At 50.5% G+C, this 17,288-nt stretch overlaps 1 protein-coding gene across 9 annotated transcripts in view; it reads right to left on the bottom strand.

Annotated features, from left to right (window-relative positions):
• FAM120B (family with sequence similarity 120 member B) overlaps window positions 1-17,288 on the bottom strand; it is a 95,072-nt gene that overhangs the window by 23,378 nt on the left and 54,406 nt on the right. For 4 of the 9 annotated variants that reach the window (XM_024744905.1, XM_024744913.1, XM_024744906.1 and 1 more), the window contains 3 exons: window positions 15,093-15,185; window positions 9,565-9,616; window positions 152-941 (listed from right to left, as the gene is read on the bottom strand). In XM_024744905.1, the coding sequence (XP_024600673.1) occupies window positions 9,576-9,616; window positions 15,093-15,185 (134 nt within the window). In that variant the 3' untranslated portion in view covers window positions 152-941; window positions 9,565-9,575. The other 5 variants (XR_003003267.1, XM_024744908.1, XM_024744909.1 and 2 more) reach the window with 3 other exon arrangements.

The raw sequence follows: 17,288 nt of genomic DNA, 5'->3' as shown, positions 1-17,288 counted from the left end.
AGAGTCAGGACCAGACCCTGCTGTCGCCACGGTAACCTCGTGGGAGTCGTCTGCTACCTAAGAGGCCTGGGTTAGAGCCCCAAGGCCTTTCCAGCTCTAGAACTTTAACTACAGGTCCAAAGGAAAATCAGAAGCAAAGAAGTCAGTCATGTTTTCTCATTAGTAACAGACTAATCATTTATATTTGGCATAAACCACAAACTTGTATCACAGATCACCGTTATGACACGAAGAGAGATGGCAAACCCAACCAGACCATCTGTACAGCTGCAGGTTTCCCTGTGGACTTTGTGGAGAGTGCCGAGGAACAGAGCACATGGAATGCGGCCCTGGTGCCCCGCTCCTGGATGGGTCACAGCTTTTCCCTGGTTCTTGCATGTGTCTCCTTTAATGATGAGGTCTAGCTAATTCCTATGAGCAAAATGCTCACCACAAACCAGTCATTTCCACTCACCAGTAGAAAACTCTAACTCCTGACAAAATGGTCTTTCTGACAAATTTAAACAGGGAATCAAAACCTAAAAGCTGTACCATGAACACATCAATGCATTTTACAAGGATCCTTGTATGTCAGAGGCCTGGGCCCACCACTGTGAGAAAGTAACTTTCTGTGAAATCGTGTTTTTAACTCAAGGACAGCTGTATGAAGACACGAGTGGGCACTGGGCTGTGTGAAAATGAAGCAGGAGCTGTAACCACGTGCTCTGGACAGACAGCGAGGCCTCTGCTGTGTGGCCGACCAGAGGACTCCTGCAGTGTGGCTGAGTTCTCCACTCCCTATTCTCTCCCACGAGCGTCTCTGCATTTACATTCACTGTTAGGACGATACTTGTATTCGGGGTGAAGCTGCAGTGATGCTTCTGGGCGACGTGTCGCAGGTGGTTTTCCGTGAGTGTCTTCAGTTCTGCCTTGTCTTCCTGGCTCCCTTCTCTACCCGCTGCCTGTGAAATGCACAAGGGGAACGGAGTTTAAAACACACACCACGTTCCACGTACGTCTTGGACTGGGTGCCAGTAACGTGTGAAACACAGTGTATTTTATGATGTGTCTTGACTGTAGATAAGCCAGAGGCACTGTGTTCAATGTCCAAGTTTTAAAACAATTCTCTCTCCAATGGTGACAGGGTTCTGTCCCACCCAGCAGGCAGGCGTTGGCTGGACTGCCTGGAACACAAGTGGCTGCGTGAGTCTCCGTGGCAACTGCATCTTCTGAGCCAGCCCACTCTTCCTGCCAGGACAGGACAGCTTCCTAAGCTGGAGGGCCTGGGTGTGCGGGGGGGTGAGCAGGAAAGGAGGGATGTGTCAGCTGCAGTTCCGTCCACAGGGAGCATCACACCTGAGGCCGTGTGTGTCTGCATGGGTGCTGTGCTGCCTGGATGTGGAGGAGGGTCTAGGAGAAGCTGAGGGACCCCCTGCCCCTGCGGTGCCCCCTCACTGAGTGTGGCCTTGGAGGCCCACGACGGGTCTCCTGATCTGACGCCACCAACCATGTGCTTCTTCCATGTGACCCCTGCTGTCCTCAGGGCTCAACATCATCCTTTCTTTGTGGGTCGCCCCTGCCTCGGAGATGCTGGAAGGTGCCAGCCCCTCTCCTCTGAGACGCTCCTCCCCGCGACCCAGGGCACCTGCACCCAACTCCTCCTGCACCCTCCGGCAGCTCTCCCTCAACCTCCCCTTTCTCCATGGTCTGTGGGTGCTGGTGCCCCAGGGGCTATTCCTAGTTCTCTACAAATGTGCTCGCCGTGTGCGCCTGCATCCGTGTGCGTGTGCGGCATCGGCGTCTCAAGGGCAACACACCCACAGGTTACTGCTGTTCTCCCCATGCTTCCAAGTCAACACTACTGAGATCTTAACCCAACACAAGTCAGAAACCTGGGGGTTATTCCAAGGCCCCTCACCCTGTTTCCAAAGGTCACGCAGAGCTTCAGATTTTCTCAACTACATCATCCCTTCTGTGCCTCCAGAAGAAACTAGAGGTCTCTGCTCTAAGGAAACTGACCAACCCGAGGTAACAGAGCGAAGGATTCCAGTGCCAGGGCTTCCACAAGGGTCCCATGACTGAGAAGATGGTGGGTAGAAGCCCCGCCAGGCACAGACTTCCCATCCCCCCCCCTTTTTTTTTTTTTGCGGTACGCGGGCCTCTCACTGTTGTGGCCTCTCCCGTTGCGGAGCACAGGCTCCGGACGTGCAGGCCCAGCGGCCATGGCTCACGGGCCCAGCCGCTCCGCGGCATGTGGGATCCTCCCAGACCGGGGCACGAACCCGTGTCCCCTGCATTGGCAGGCGGACTCTCAACCACTGCGCCACCAGGGAAGCCCTCCAATCCCCTTTTTAATGCCTGACTCTTCAACAAGAGCGGACACTCAAGAATCACCTGGCATCTGAGGAAAAAAAAACTAAAGTAAAAACAGAGACCAAAACAAACATACAGAAAAAGAAACTTGGAAGGACAGTCTATGAAGGAAGAGAAACAAAATAAAACTGGCACCCCCTTCCCATCCCCCCCCCTTTTTTTTTTTTGCGGTACGCGGGCCTCTCACTGTTGTGGCCTCTCCCGTTGCGGAGCACAGGCTCCGGACGTGCAGGCCCAGCGGCCATGGCTCACGGGCCCAGCCGCTCCGCGGCATGTGGGATCCTCCCAGACCGGGGCACGAACCCGTGTCCCCTGCATTGGCAGGCGGACTCTCAACCACTGCGCCACCAGGGAAGCCCTCCAATCCCCTTTTTAATGCCTGACTCTTCAACAAGAGCGGACACTCAAGAATCACCTGGCATCTGAGGAAAAAAAAACTAAAGTAAAAACAGAGACCAAAACAAACATACAGAAAAAGAAACTTGGAAGGACAGTCTATGAAGGAAGAGAAACAAAATAAAACTAACTTACAGTTGTAATTAATCTCAGATGTGAGAGAAAACGTGCAGTCTTGACACAAAGAAGAAAATGTGATAAAAACTAAGTATGTTGAGCTCTCAGAATTTAAAAACAGCACAATTAAAAAATTAACAGAAAGGATGGAAAATAAAGTTTAGGAAATTTCCCACAAAGTAGAGTAAAAAGACAAAAAGATATTAGGAGGAAAATGTAAGATAATTATAGGACTCAGAATACAGTGTCTAACCTCTGAGACAAATAATTGAGAGCAGAGAAAATGAAAGGAGGAAATCATCACAGAATCACTTGAGAAAAGTTTCCGGACCTGAAAGATGTGAATTGGCTTCATGTCACCGTCCATTCGGCAGGTGGGTCGTGCTGGAGATGGACTGGCTTCCCCCACCGCTCTGAGCAGGGGCTCCTTGGAAGCTCTTGCTGGTGGTCAGGTGTGTGCCAAGAAGCTGGGCTGGGTGCTGGACCTCCCTGACTTGGGGCCCATCAGGATGGCCAGGCCTAAGGCCTTTCCTTAGAAGCTCACCCACACTGACCTCCTTAGAGAGTGAAGGACACACCTTCCTCACCACAGGCCAGAGACAGACCCAGTGTGTAGAGGTTGTTAATTAAACAAAGAGGCCATCAGACTGACTTGGCTCCAAGGCCTTAGCAGCCTAAGTAAGCAAACCCTCAAATGCCTTGAAATCAAGGAACCAAAACCTAAGGACAACCCATCACAAGCAGCCAGAGAGGCTATGAGCTTCAGCCAGCCAGCAGCCTCCTGGCCTTGCTTCGCCTCCTCCCTGGACAAGGCTCCCCTCGGCTCTTACTGGTGACGCCTCCAAACAGATTCTGCTTTGGTGCGGCCCAATTTGAATTGATTTTTTTCCTCAAATAAACTCTTAAAAATTTAATATGCTTTAGTTTGTCTTTTAACAAAGTGAAAGAGAGTTAAGTTAGCAAAGAAAAGACATGGAAAGTTGAAGCAAATGCGGCAAAATCTTGATAATGAAGAATCTGGAACATCCATTCTGAAGCTGAAGCTTCCATTTACTGCAGAACAATGGAAAGAACGGCACGTGCTAATCAGAGCATAAAGGTGGATTAAAAGAGGGACGTGCAGAGGTGAGCGCAGGCTGCGGGCCACGGAGGGAAAGGAGGAGGACACAACCGAGTCACTCACGAAGGAGGCAAACGCCTTCAGACCCAGCTTCCTTCCTCTGCAAACCTCGGAGATGGAAACAAAACCTCAGCGACGCGTGAGTGGTACTTTAGAAGCTTGACAGCGGCCTCCACAACAAAGCTAAAGGTCAGAGATGAACTGATGCCATCACACTGCTGTCTGCTGAGGCCAGTTTTAGCTGCCAGACATGTCTCCCTATTTCTTTGTATGCCTTGTGATTTTCTGCTGAAAACTGGACATTTAAAGCGTATACTGTGGTAATCCTGGAGATCTGATCCTCCTCGTCTCCTGGCGTTTGCTGTTTGTTGCTGCCGCCTCTGTGCTGGGGACCAGCCTGAGGGGGACATGTGAGGTCTGCTCACGTCTTTTCTGAGCCTGCATCCTTCCCTGGCCATGTGTGGTGGCTTTCTAAATCCCCCTGTATATATGCTTGCTTTTGAATGTCCTAACCCTTTAATGTCTGGCTTCCAGAAGAGCACAAAGGGAAAAAAGAGGAAACAAAAGCTCCACAGGGGTTGCTCCTTTAAATACTGTGGGGTTGAGACAGTGGCGGCCAGCGCCTGTCCCTCAGCAATCAAGAAGCCTGATGTGTGGCCCAGGACCTCACTGCCCATCCTGGCTCCAGCAAGCTGCACTAGGAACGAGGACACGGCTGTCTGCCGAGGGCTGGAGGATGGGCAGCCAAAAGGGATGGATGGAAATGAATCACAACCAGCCACGCCTTCCCCTGGAAGCTGCAAGCCTTCAGACTCCAGAGTTCCACAACAGCTCCTTCACACAGTTTCTGCCAGTACAACTGCTGTCCAGGCAGATGGGTCCTGGAGCCTCCTACTGCAGCATCGTCCCTGACATCACTCTCCTGCCATGAATTTTTGAATGTAGTATTTTTATTATTATTTCTAAAAGTAATTTTGATTTTGATTTCCTCAGTAAAAATTCAGAATGGTAGATTAATTTCCAAGTGGGAAGATTTCTGCTTTTTATCCTTCTGTTGTTGATTTCTTAAGTTATTTTCTTGTGGACAGAAAATATGTCTTATGTGATTTCTGCTTTTCACTAAATTGGTTGAGATTCACTTTGGAACCTGTAATACCCAGTTAGACTTTTTAACTGTCCATTTATTTTTGAAAATAATATAAATAAAGAGCATATATTGTTCTGTATATTTCTATTACAGTAAACTTCTCAATGAAGTTATTCAAATGTATATCATACTTTTGTCTACCTGATCTGTATCTCTGAGAGAGATGTATTAAATATACTCTTATTGGGTCTGTTTCTCCTTGTATGTTGCTTATAATTTTGATTTATGTCAGGTGCATAAAGGGTATGACAGATTGTCCTCTATCATCTTTCTTCCCCCCTCTTTCTTTCCTCTAGAGTGTACCCCTTCATTTTACAAACATACGTAAACTTACATTTTTCTAAAAACTGCTAGATTTATTCAAAACCTATTCTCTAAGCAAGATAAAAAATTTAGTCTGCCTTTACTTTTCACCTTTTTTTAAAAAAAAAAAAAATTTATTTATTTACTTGTTTATTTGTTTATTTTTGGCTGTGTTGGGTCTTCATTGCTGGGCGTGGGCTTTCTCTAGCTGTGGCGAGCAGAGGCTACTCTTCATTGTGGAGCGGGGGCTACTCTTTGTTGCGGTGCGTGGGCTTCTCATTGCAGTGGCTTCTCTTGTTGCAGAGCACGGGCTCTAGGTGCGTGGGCTTCAGTAGTTGTGGCACACAGGCTCAGTAGTTGTGGCTCCCAGGCTCTAGAATGCAGGCTCAGTAGTTGTGGCGCACGGGCTCAGCTGTTCCGCGGCATTTGGGAATCTTCCCAGACCAGGGCTCGAACCCATGTCCCCTGCATTGGTAGGCTGATTCTTAACCACTGCACCACCAGGGAAGTCACTGCTTTTCATCTTATGTCCCAGAAACACTCATAACTTTCCTTATAATACTCTGATATTTTAGTCTCCAATTGTTTTTGCTTATTCATTTTTTACAGTTAATAATTATATAGCAATAACTATACATTTTACTGATTTCTTTGTTCAACACTTTCCTATATTCCATGCATTCCTGTTAGCTGAAGTGCTCATTTTGCTAGAGCATACTCACTTTCTTTTGGAAAAGATCTGTTCATCAAAATTTTACAATTCCTAAAAGTGTATTAATGTTTTGCTCTGATGTTACAATGCTAATTTGGCTGACCATAGGAGTCTGGGCTCAAAATTATTTTTCTCCAAAGGAAAGCAAAGAAATGATGTGATTGTTGGAGAGAAAGCAGATTACAAAGGGTTTTTGCAAAATGGGAGGAATAACCAGGGGATATAGCTGATGCTTCAGGAGCCAGGCGGTGGCGGGAGGCTGTGGTGGAGCAATGCCACTGACCAGGTGATGGGGACTTGAGAGCACAGCTGAAGAGACTCATGGGTAGTTCATCCACAGGAGGAGACGAAAAAGTAGATATTCCCTCTGTTATTCTGGATTTGTCTATTTCTCCTGGCATTTGCTTATACAATTTAGATTTGATAATGCGTTGATGCGTGAAAGAGGGCAAATGTGGCTGTAGGAATGTACAGGAAGCAGCGTTGTCAGCTGTGACTGAGGTTGGGGAGAGTGCTGGAAAACTAAGCAGGGAGGAGAGGTGAAACGTGTGGACAGTGGGACAGAGTGGAGGCTGACTTCCCTGAGGTCGGCGAGCGTGAGTGTTAAGGTGGGGCTGGTAAGGGTGACTGTGGGTTTTTCTCTAGCCACAATACAAATGCAAAGGATTGGATTTAACCGAAGTTTGCAGTTTTACCACAAAACATAGTAAAATGAGAGAGGCAAAGCAGTCAAGAATAGATACAAGAAAGTCACTTTCATTACTGATCATGGAAGGTAAACAGGAAGGGGATACAGCAGAGAAGGAATGTGAGGACCAATGAAGGGGGCTGGACAAGTGGACTGGGGTCCTGATCTGACCAAAGGATCACCCAGATCTAGAGGCAGGAAGCTGTGTGGCTGGACAGTAGGTGTTTAAAACTGAAGTTATTTTTTTAGTGACCACAGAGGGGACCCAGAGCAGACTTCTCTCCTTCCCTTGAACTCTACGAGGCACTGGAACTTTGTACCACCAGAGGCCTCTTGTGCCTGTCTGCCTCCCCAGAGAGTCCAGATAAATTGGGGAGACTGGTTCAAGATGGCGGAATAGAAGGACGTGCCCTCACTCCCTCTTGCGAGAGCACCGAATCACAACTAACTGCTGAACAGTCATCGACAGGAAGACACTGGAACTCACCAGAAAAGATACCCCACATCCAAAGACAAAGGAGAAGCCGCAATGAGACGGTAGGAGGGGCGCCATCACAATAAAATCGAATCCCATAACTGCTGGTGGATGACTCACAGACTGGAGAACAATTATACCACAGGAGTCCACCCACTGGAGTGAAGGTTCTGAGCCCCACGTCAGGCTTCCCAACCTGGGGGTCCGGCAACGGGAGGAGGAATTCCCAGAGAATCAGACTTTGAAGCCTAGTGGGATTTGATTGCAGGACTTCGACAGGAATGGGGAAACAGAGACCCCACTCTTGGCGGGCACACACAAAGCAGTGTGCGCATCGGGACCCAGGGGAAGGAGCAGTGATCCTATAGGAGACTGAACCAGACCTACCTGCTGGTGTTGGAGGGTCTCCTGCAGAGGCGGGGGGTGGCTGTGGCTCACCATGGGAACAAGGACACTGGCAGCAGAAATTCTGGGAAGTACTCCTTGGCGTGAGCCCTCCCAGAGTCGCCATTAACCCCACCAAAGAGCCAGGTAGGCTCCAGTGTTGGGTCAGCTCAGGCCAAACAACCAACAGGGAGGGAACCCAGCCCCACACATCAGCAGACAAGCGGATTAAAGTTTTACTGAGCTCTGCCCACCAGAGCAACACCAAGCTCTACCCACGACCAGTCCCTCCCATCAGGAAACATGAAAAAAAAGATCTATTTCCAAAGCTGGGAAATAAGGTTGTAGGTCCTACAAGACTGAATGAAAAGTGACTAGACATGCAGATGTCCTTAAGAAGGACCAGCAGGAAGGGGTGAGGATATTTCAAACGTAAGAGATATACATGTATTAAAATAGCGGGAGACTATATCCCTTTTTGGTAAATACCGGATGGGGTTCAAACACAAGACAAAGTCAGGAGCTATGCACACAGAGCTGTCGGTCAGGGTGAAGCATCAAGTGCAAAGTTACAAACTGAACTGTGATTCGTTTAGGGTTTATTTTGTTTTTAATGACGTCAACTGAAGGACACGTCTTATGAGCGCTGGTGAGCATGTCTGAGAGTGCTGGGGTTCTCCCAAGTCGTGGTTGTGGCCCAGAAGGGGACTTGGTAGTCACAGCAGCTCCAGGCCAAAGGGAGACAGCTGCTAATGAAGGGCCTGTCTTCTAACCCCTAATCTAGATTTTCTTCTATTATCAAAATCTCAGGGGTTGAGTTCAGAACAATCTGGGGCTTACTATTTCAATTTTTGGATTATCTGAAAATTTCTCCATGAAAAGAATTTCTCTGAACTTGGATTCATTTAAGATATTTTTTAACAACAAGAGCCCTGCAGGGCTCACAGACAAAGAGCAACAAATGTACCACTCATTAGTGGCATCATAAATTAGGCTTCCTGCCTGATGCCTGATGTCTGCTGAGAACCCGGGTGTGTCTTCACATGCACAGGCTCTGGGCTTGAGCCTAACAAGTGCAAAATGAAAAGGATGACACAACAGAAGCAGACCCACGAGTCTCATGCTGTGTCAAGACTACGCAGTTACCTCTCCCACCAGGAAGGTGAGAAGGAAGCTGGTACCTCTTTCGCTATACAAACACTTCTGAGGACCAACAGAAGATATGGTTGGAAACTTTACTTTTGGTTAGAATTTATAATTAGAAAACAATTCCTGGAAAATGACATAGCTAGTAGACATCATGTCTTCAAAGACAAGATCATTTGGGAAACATCCTCATTATCTAGTGTTAAAGTTAGAAAAAGTGGGATATAATGAGATTCCCACTCATTAAAAGAAACCAACCATACCCACATCACAGATGAAGACACTGGAATGAAGATGTTAACAATGACCGTTTGGGGCCATGGAATCAGGTACAATGTCTAAAAATAAGCCAACAAAGGCGTTTCTTATATGATACGAGGGAGAAGACTGACAAGGATGTTTGTCCTCTTTACGTGATGCTGGGTCTAGAAGCCACAGGTCAGCCCCTCCTCAGAGAAGACAGGCACTGTCTGATTACTTCACTCTGAAGGAGGGTGCTGGGTTTCACGGCCAGACTCTGCATCTTTTTCTGTGCACACTTTTTCTGAAGGAAGCAAACTCATCTTGAAACCAAGTTAACTTAGCTCCTTGTTGGGAGGTTTTAACATCTGAATTCTTTTAAAGTTTGGCACTTGACATGAAAGATGTATGTTATAAAGACAGATACAGTATTTCAACCTTTGATAAAACTGATTTGTTCTGAAGATGTAAGTGGTGGACTTACCCAGAAGACGATTAGTATCTTCTCCATTGGTCAGGGTCATACTGTCTACTTCCTGCACCAAATAAATATGAAAACAAAAATTCAGAATCAAATTTCTCTAAAATTCAAACAGAAAAAATGGCACATTTCTAAGTATGAGTTATATTTGGGGCCAGAACTTTATTCTCTTTTCAGTTTTGGCCACCTCCGCAGCAGAGCCCAGGGCTTCCTTGCCCCTGCCCATGGGGCTGCTGCCCACCTTCCGCCCGTGCTCACGGATGATGGGCAGTCTTGTCACCCACACCCCCAGGAGGGTAGCAGGAGGTCACAGCAGTGGCCAGAATGAGGTTCCCAGGCCCCACCCTTGTTATCACAGATGATCGGAGGCAGCTTTACAACAGCCCAGGCCTCCTACAGAATTACCACAGAGAAGTGAAAATCTGAAGAAATCACAGGCAAATTTGTGGCTACTGACTGTGGAATTTAACACATCATTTCTCACCAACAGCATGGAAGAGGTTAAACCATTCTCGCTTTAGCTGCCGGCTAGCATTTTAAAAGTTCCGAAAGCTTTGATGTTCACCCCCTTAGTGAGGGGAGGTTCACACCTCTGCTGGTCCAGGGTCCCCACCCCTAGTTCACTGGATCTCAGCCCAGAAAGGTCTCACAGGCTTGTGATTCTCACCTCTCTCGGCCGGCCAGGCCCAAATGGAACGGCTCGCCTCTCATCAGGCCAGGGGGCGGCCGTGGGAAATCTCCCAACTTCTGGGCAGTAACTGAATACTCTCATTTTGAGGCATTCTTGGTTTTTCACCAATAGGAAGAATTTTGCCTGTTAACTCTGCCCTGGAAATAGTGACAACCTTCTGCTTGGACTACCTTAGTATCTCCAAAAAATACTAAAACAGGAGTTCAAAAGTAGACAATACCCAGCAAAAAATGTGCTGGCCAAGTGAAGATGACATAATTCAATCATAGCATAAAACTGAAAAAGTGGATTACCTAACCTGAAAAAACATATTCCTGTCCCAATAAAAGACTTTCTGTATACAGATGTGTGTGTGTGTGTGTGTGTGTGTGTGTGTGTGTACGAAACACATACTATATGACAACATCTGCAACTAGGAAGCATTCGTGCGCTGCAGTAACATCTCCTGAGCACTCTCCACGTCAGATATGTGTGTGTGTGTGTGTGTGTGTGTGTGTGTGTGTGTGTGTACGAAACACATACTATATGACAACATCTGCAACTAGGAAGCATTCGTGCGCTGCAGTAACATCTCCTGAGCACTCTCCACGTCAGGCAACATGCAAGTGCACACACTCCGGCTGTTTATGTGTGTCCCGTCGGAACTTCCACCACCCGACTCCTCAATTCCGAAGTCTGACACCAACTCAGTGCTCACCACCTCAATCTGCCTCTGATCTGTGGCCTCCCAGAGGAAGTTTTTCAGCCCCAGCCCTCTGGCACTAGCACCCCTTGACTTTGGTGTGGCTACTGTGGCCCCGACAGAGCAGGGGTTTCCTTCAAAGACCCCTTAGCAGACGTATGTGCTGGGTGTACAGGGAAAACACCCCGGAGGCACCGGCACCAGCTCGGGAACCACCGACACCTGAAAGAGGAGTCGCAGCTGCACCTCTGGCCTCATTCCCTGAGTCGATGGTTCCTTAAGTCCACGTTATCGACCTGGGTCCTGTGACCTGCACTTGAGGTTTGGTAGTGAGACCTGTGGGGCCCAGAGCTCAGGTCTCTGGCAGAGGAGGAAGAAGGGAAGAGACAGCACATTTCCCCGGGGGCCTCTGCTCTGCCAACGTGCCCAAAGCCCGAGACCAGGTGGGAAGACTCAGCAGACATGCACAGGCCTTGCTGGCATGCGTCCTCGACCCCTCTCATCAGCCCAAGGTGGTGGCAACACCTGGCCTTGTGCTCCTGCAGGTGACAACCTTTCACCCTCCCTCCCCCAGACCCAACCACTTCCTTGAATCATTCCTCCCAGCACCTTAAAACCCGCCAGACCAACGAGGAGCCCCTCGTTCTCCAGTCACCAGCTGCCTGCCAGCACTCTGGTCCAATCCCACTGGGACACTGCCGCCCCCAGCCTCCCAGAGGCCCTCAGCGTCCGGGTGTCCCCATCCTTCTGCACTGACCTGCTTACTCTCAGGCTTGCGTCCGTCCACTGCTCTCTTCACCAACACCACTCAGCCTGACCTCAACCTCCACAGGGCCGAGTCCACACATGTAGGATACGTGAACGTGGGCAGCACCTGGGCCTCCGCACGACCAGCAGGGCTCCTGCCACTCCCCAGGGGGCCAGCTGTCAAGTCACGTGGGGTCTCAAGAGGAAGATTCCTCCCCAGCAGGGAACCAGGGCTGATGGTGAGTGTCTACGCTTCCGCCCTAAGGAAAGTCACTGTTTTCCTAATTTGCACGAGGAGAAACTGCCAGACACTACTCCTGTCTGCCAACAGAATCTGAAGAAACTTCTTCGTTTACTGTAGATCCAAGGATAACTGTTTCTCCTTCTTCAATGTTAACATGCTCCTGAAATTTTTGCCATCACAAGGAAGTAAGGACGAAGCCAACATTCACGACCTTTTCTCCTTGGCCGGCAACCAGAGGAAACTCTGACCAGGTTGAGGGCAATGTCCTGGAGAGGATTTGGTGTTTAAGCAATGGCTTCTGGTCCTGTGGTCAAGTGATGGCTGAACTCATACAGGCCAAGCCTGCACAGTCAAGCTTTGCTTTGTTTCCTTCCTTTATTTTATTTTTAAAAAACAGCTTTAACTGAGGTATAGTTGACTTTGTTTGCTTTTTAATAGAAAAACAACTCTAATAAACTAATAACTCTAATAAAACAGGTCAATGTGAAAATATTAAGGGAAACACTAGAGCTAACAGCAAGAGAGGAACAAGGTCTCAGAAAGGACAGCGTAGGGGCCACCAGAGGCCAGGTCCACAGGTGCCTTCCCTCCAGCCCTCAGCACAGCCTGCAGGAAGAGCCCGGCCCCAGGTCAGACGTCAGGGAACAGCCCCAGGGGATCTGTGATTTGCTCAGGCCAGGCCTCTGGCAGGTGGTAGACCCAGGTTTCGAGACAGCTTCTGCCTGTCTGGACCCAAGTGAAGTAAGAAAACAAAGTCTGTAGCGTGTACTATTCTACAGGCTTCAAATTCAAGGGCGCACCAGGCCCAACGCCACCCGGCGTGGGGCAACACGAGGCCTGCACCCGATGGTGCGTCGCAAGGACACAGGTCTGCCTCTTACGCACTCTGCAGGGCCACTGTCCCAGCGTGAAAAAGCAGCAGCAAAGGACCTCGGGGCTCAGAGCCAGAAGGACACTAGGGGTACCTGGGCCGGACACCCAATGACGAGGCCCAGGGGTGGTGCAGGAGCTGTTCGAGGTGACACGCCCTCTAGAGGACGGCCTGGTGCTGGCCAAGTGCTCCCCCGCAGGCGCCCAAGGTCACAGCCTCTCCCACCCGGTGCCCGTCTCAACCTGCAGCCTCCCACCCTGGCTCTCCTGACCCGAGGCCCAGCAGGAGGGAGAGGGCACAGGCCTGAGCCAAAGGGGCGAGGGAAGGTGGCCATTCACAGAACACCAGGCCCCGATGGGGAGCGCAGGGTGGTGGGGGGAAGGGAGACGGCTAGAGAGACACTGGCAGGGGCCTGTCTCCTGGCTTTGGGAGCGGACTTTGGAGGGAGGGCTGACCCTGGCCACGCCGGGCCAGGCAGCTAAAGATGGCCCCCAGCTCCCCCACCCTCCGCGCTCTGCTGGGGGCCTGACTCCAGGGGGACCAGCATCGCACTCGTATCTGGAGTGGGGGATCCGGGCCGCGCCCGGCTCCAAGCCCACCACACAAGGCCTCGAGGCCCCAGGGCCAGCACCGAGACCCAAACCCAGTCAGAACCGCAGGACGTTTCCTCCCGGCTCCGCACTGAAGGCCGCGGGCTCTGGGCATGTGGGTGACAGTCTGCTGCCTGACGGCCGCCCCTCCTGGCATCGTCCTGCTCAGGACACCAAGGGCGTCTTGTGTGGCCCTCGCGAGGGGACAGCAAGGCCGGGTAAGGGCCGCCCCTGCTCCTCCGCGGCTGTGGCCCCCTGTGCACGGCTTTGCCCCCCTGTGCACGGCTTTGCCCCTCTCCTCGGACCCCTCGTGTAACCCAGCGGGGGCGGGGGGAAGGGAGCCCCGCCTTTTTCCCTCCAGGCCTCCGCATATCTGTCCAGGGTCCTCCTTCTCTCAGAAACACCTTCCCCCTGGTTCCCCTGAGGAAGGCCCATCGTTCTCAAGAGTCAGAAGCTGAAATTCTGCCTGTTTTCAAGCAGTCCCACTGCCCAGCTAGAGGGGGATGGGGCTGACGGATGAGTGCCATCGGCAGCATGTCCCTGTGCACGACGCAGGTGTGACGGATGGACAGCCCCCCAGCCCAGTGTCTGAGGAGCCGCGCCCTCGGCCATGAGTCCACAGCACTGCTATCACCTTCTGATTCCAGAGCGTACACAGACCTGCCTATGGTTTTCCGGGTGCCCTGTCTGCAACTGAGTCAACCTCAGCACCTTCTCGCTGTGAAGTCATGGAAAGGAGGTATTTTCCCTGCTCAGTGACACGGCACTCCATGATCGTTCAGATGACTTAGCTGGCACTGGGCGGAAGTAACCCCGTCCCAACAATGGACCAGGGATTCTAAGAAGATGGAACTTTACTCACTTTGTTCAACCAGCCCACCTGGAAGCTTCAAGTGACAGTGGGTGGCGTCATTTGGGAGGGCAGAGACTGCAGGTGAAGTAAGCTCAAAGGAACAGCTGCAGCACCTGCGAGTCTAACTCTGGGAAGCTTTCCTCTCCCCGCAGGGATGGGCATTTCCAAAAGAGTCATCATAAACTCTGGCCTCACGGAACCATACAACAGACTCCTAACATTAGGTAAGTGCAGATTCTACCAAGAACCAGTGGGAAGAACTCAGCCCCCCACAGGCCACCGCGGGACGAGCAGTCCACACACAGCCTGGCTCGGAGTCCACGTGGCCACAACGTACTAAATTCATCTTTATGCGTTCAAACCAGGTATCTGTATTACACACATAAGAAGCAAAGGATTCACCTTACTTCCCAGATCACACTGTTAAGGCTCTTACGTATAAAACCAGGTCATAGGGCCTCCCTGGTGGCCCAGTGGTTGGCCCGTGTACCGCAAAAAAAAAAAAAAAAAACAAGTCATAGAACATAAGAAAATGCTTCTACTGGTAGAATGCTACTGTTTGTGTTCTTATTAGAAGGATGTATGTATATGTAGCCTTTACAAGAGCCTTCCTTTGAGTAAACTACAAAAATCTGGGTCTTGAACAGATGAATAAATTGACAGAAAATGAATAAAGCGGTGAGCAGAGGCAGGCTAGCACCGAGCATGGCAATTACGTCTCCACTTCACTAGGCAAAGCAATCAGATCTATCAGTACATTTATCTGTTTATTTACTTGTAAACATACAACCTATTTCCAAAACAGCTGCGAGGCAGTCTCCGGAACACTGCCGCCACCCCACCTGCCTCTTACCTGGCCCCTGGTCCCTCCAGTGCTGTCCTTGGCCAGACCGGCTGTACCCAGAGCTCATCCTGTGGTCGCTGGATCCCTGCCGGCCCCTCCGCCCTGTGGGGACACGTGATCAGCACGTCAGCAGCTACCAGACGCTGAACTCCAAATGGCAGTCGTGTTTAAGAGTAGAGCAAGGTGACCCTGGGCTGGCAGCTCCCAAACTTCTGGCGTCCTTACCATCACAGGGAAAGCCCCTGAAAAATGCAGATGCTGGGGCCACGGCACCGCGGCTGGGTTGGGTCAGGGCTGCACTTAAACCTGTTCCCAGGAGAGTCTGTGGGGGGGACGAGCAGGCTATCTTGTCAGGTCCCTCAAAGCAGGGCAGTAAGTTCTCCCTTCTGCCTCCTCGGGCAGCTGCCCTGGGCAGCGGCCACAGGCCCAGGCCCACACTGCTGGCCACCAGCACGCGGGGCTCTGGGACATGGTGGGCCTGACCAGGCCACCCTCTCCTCCCAATTCCCCGCAAACTTCATCGGCACACAATCGGCTCACTCTAAATTCTTCTTCTAAATCCCTACACCCTGACGCCTTCTTCTGTTTGTCTCTACTAGAATTCAGTACTAGCAAGTCTAAGTACACATTTAAATGTGATTCTAAACACTACCTTGGTACCTCACACTATTCCATAAAGAAAGGAGGTCAAGCCTGCCCAGCACCAGCCACAGGGGTGAACCAGCGCTCTGCGGACATGCGCAGGCGGCTCCGCACTGGCTCAGCCCCGGGCCCCTGCCCTCCACGCACACCGTTGCCAGCTGAGGGCGGGGAGCGGCCTGAAAGGCACCGGCAAGTGTCAACGGCACCAGCTCGTCCCAGGAGGAGGAGACAGCGGCTGCGTGCAGGTGACCGAAGGACGCTGGGCTGGGGCCAAGGGGCTGGGGTCTGCCACTGAGAACCTGTGCGGTGTTGGCGAGCCACCGGGGCCCAGGGGAGTGAACCACAGAGTATCAGGCTGCATTTGTGAAGAAAACGATGACATCGAGGACAGAAAAAAGGAGCAGCTTCCACATCACGTAAACTGACTCATGATCATGTTGGACCGTTTCTTCCATAATCTGGAGTAACTCGGCAGGATCACCCAGGTCTGCCATCTTACGGACACTACACCAGAAAGAGATCACAGAGTTTCCTGTCTGTATTAGGAATGACCGTACTGCAGCAGTAAACTCTGTGAAACCACACGCTGTCTTAGGGCTTTCAAGAAAACCTGTCACATGTACAGTCCTCTTAAGCCTGAGTGTCAGACTCTGAAATGCAGAAAGAGGTTCAGGCATCCAAATCCCAGTGACTACTGTAGCTGACAAAGCCTGCATCCTGCCATCTGCATGTCTGCAGCCAGCCTGTCACTGCTCTGCTGACAACCTCACTAGTGGCGGGAATCCTGGTGCGGTGCTCACAGGGCAGACGGCCTGAGTGACGTGCTGCCAACAGATGTGGGCAATGGGGGACCCAGAGAGAAGCTGCCTCTTTCTTCTGCAAGGAATAAACTTTTGCTCTGGGGTCTCAAACGCCGCCTATCTCCAGGCAGCTGGAGAAAGGTAAAGGATGGAGACGGGGCGAGGCCAGGAGGGACTCTGTCACCATTAGGAGTGGGGAGGGGCCGGAAGCCCCTTTACACAGCACTGACCGGCAGCAGCTGGACGCGACCCGAGGCCTCACCGACCTCATGGCACAGAGTCTCTCGGAGCGAAACGTGCAGGGCTGGTGTGAGCAGAAGTCAAGATGGTCTGGGGGAGTAGGAATTTGGGGTAATTCTCTATTCCATCAAGAAAAAATGGGGCTGCTACAGTTACAGGTATAGATCCTACCCAAACGAGGACATGAGAACGTGATTAAAATGACCTCAACACAATGAGCTACTGAACAAGATGTCCGACTTCACTGATAAACAAAGAAGCACCCAATCAAGGAGACAGGCTTTTTCATCTATCAAATTAGTCAGAAAAACAAACTTTTAAGTGGTGTCAAGAATGCATGAAACAGGAACTCTTAATCCCTCTGGTGAAGGTGTGAAGTGACCGTGTGTTTTTAGAAAACAAGTTGGCAACATTTATCTAAAATCCAATTATGTTTGGATCTATAATTCTGTGAACCATGGAACTCTATCCTAAGGAAACAACACACAGAAAAGCATCAAGTATAACGAGAAAAAACGGAAGC

The sequence above is a fragment of the Neophocaena asiaeorientalis genome, unplaced genomic scaffold, assembly GCF_003031525.2.
Source record: "Neophocaena asiaeorientalis asiaeorientalis breed wild unplaced genomic scaffold, Neophocaena_asiaeorientalis_V1.1 scaffold649, whole genome shotgun sequence".
In the NCBI taxonomy this organism is placed as follows: Eukaryota; Metazoa; Chordata; class Mammalia; order Artiodactyla; family Phocoenidae; genus Neophocaena; species Neophocaena asiaeorientalis.
The sequence above is the reverse complement of the archived record's forward strand: the minus strand, read 5'-3'. Positions and strand labels throughout refer to the sequence as shown.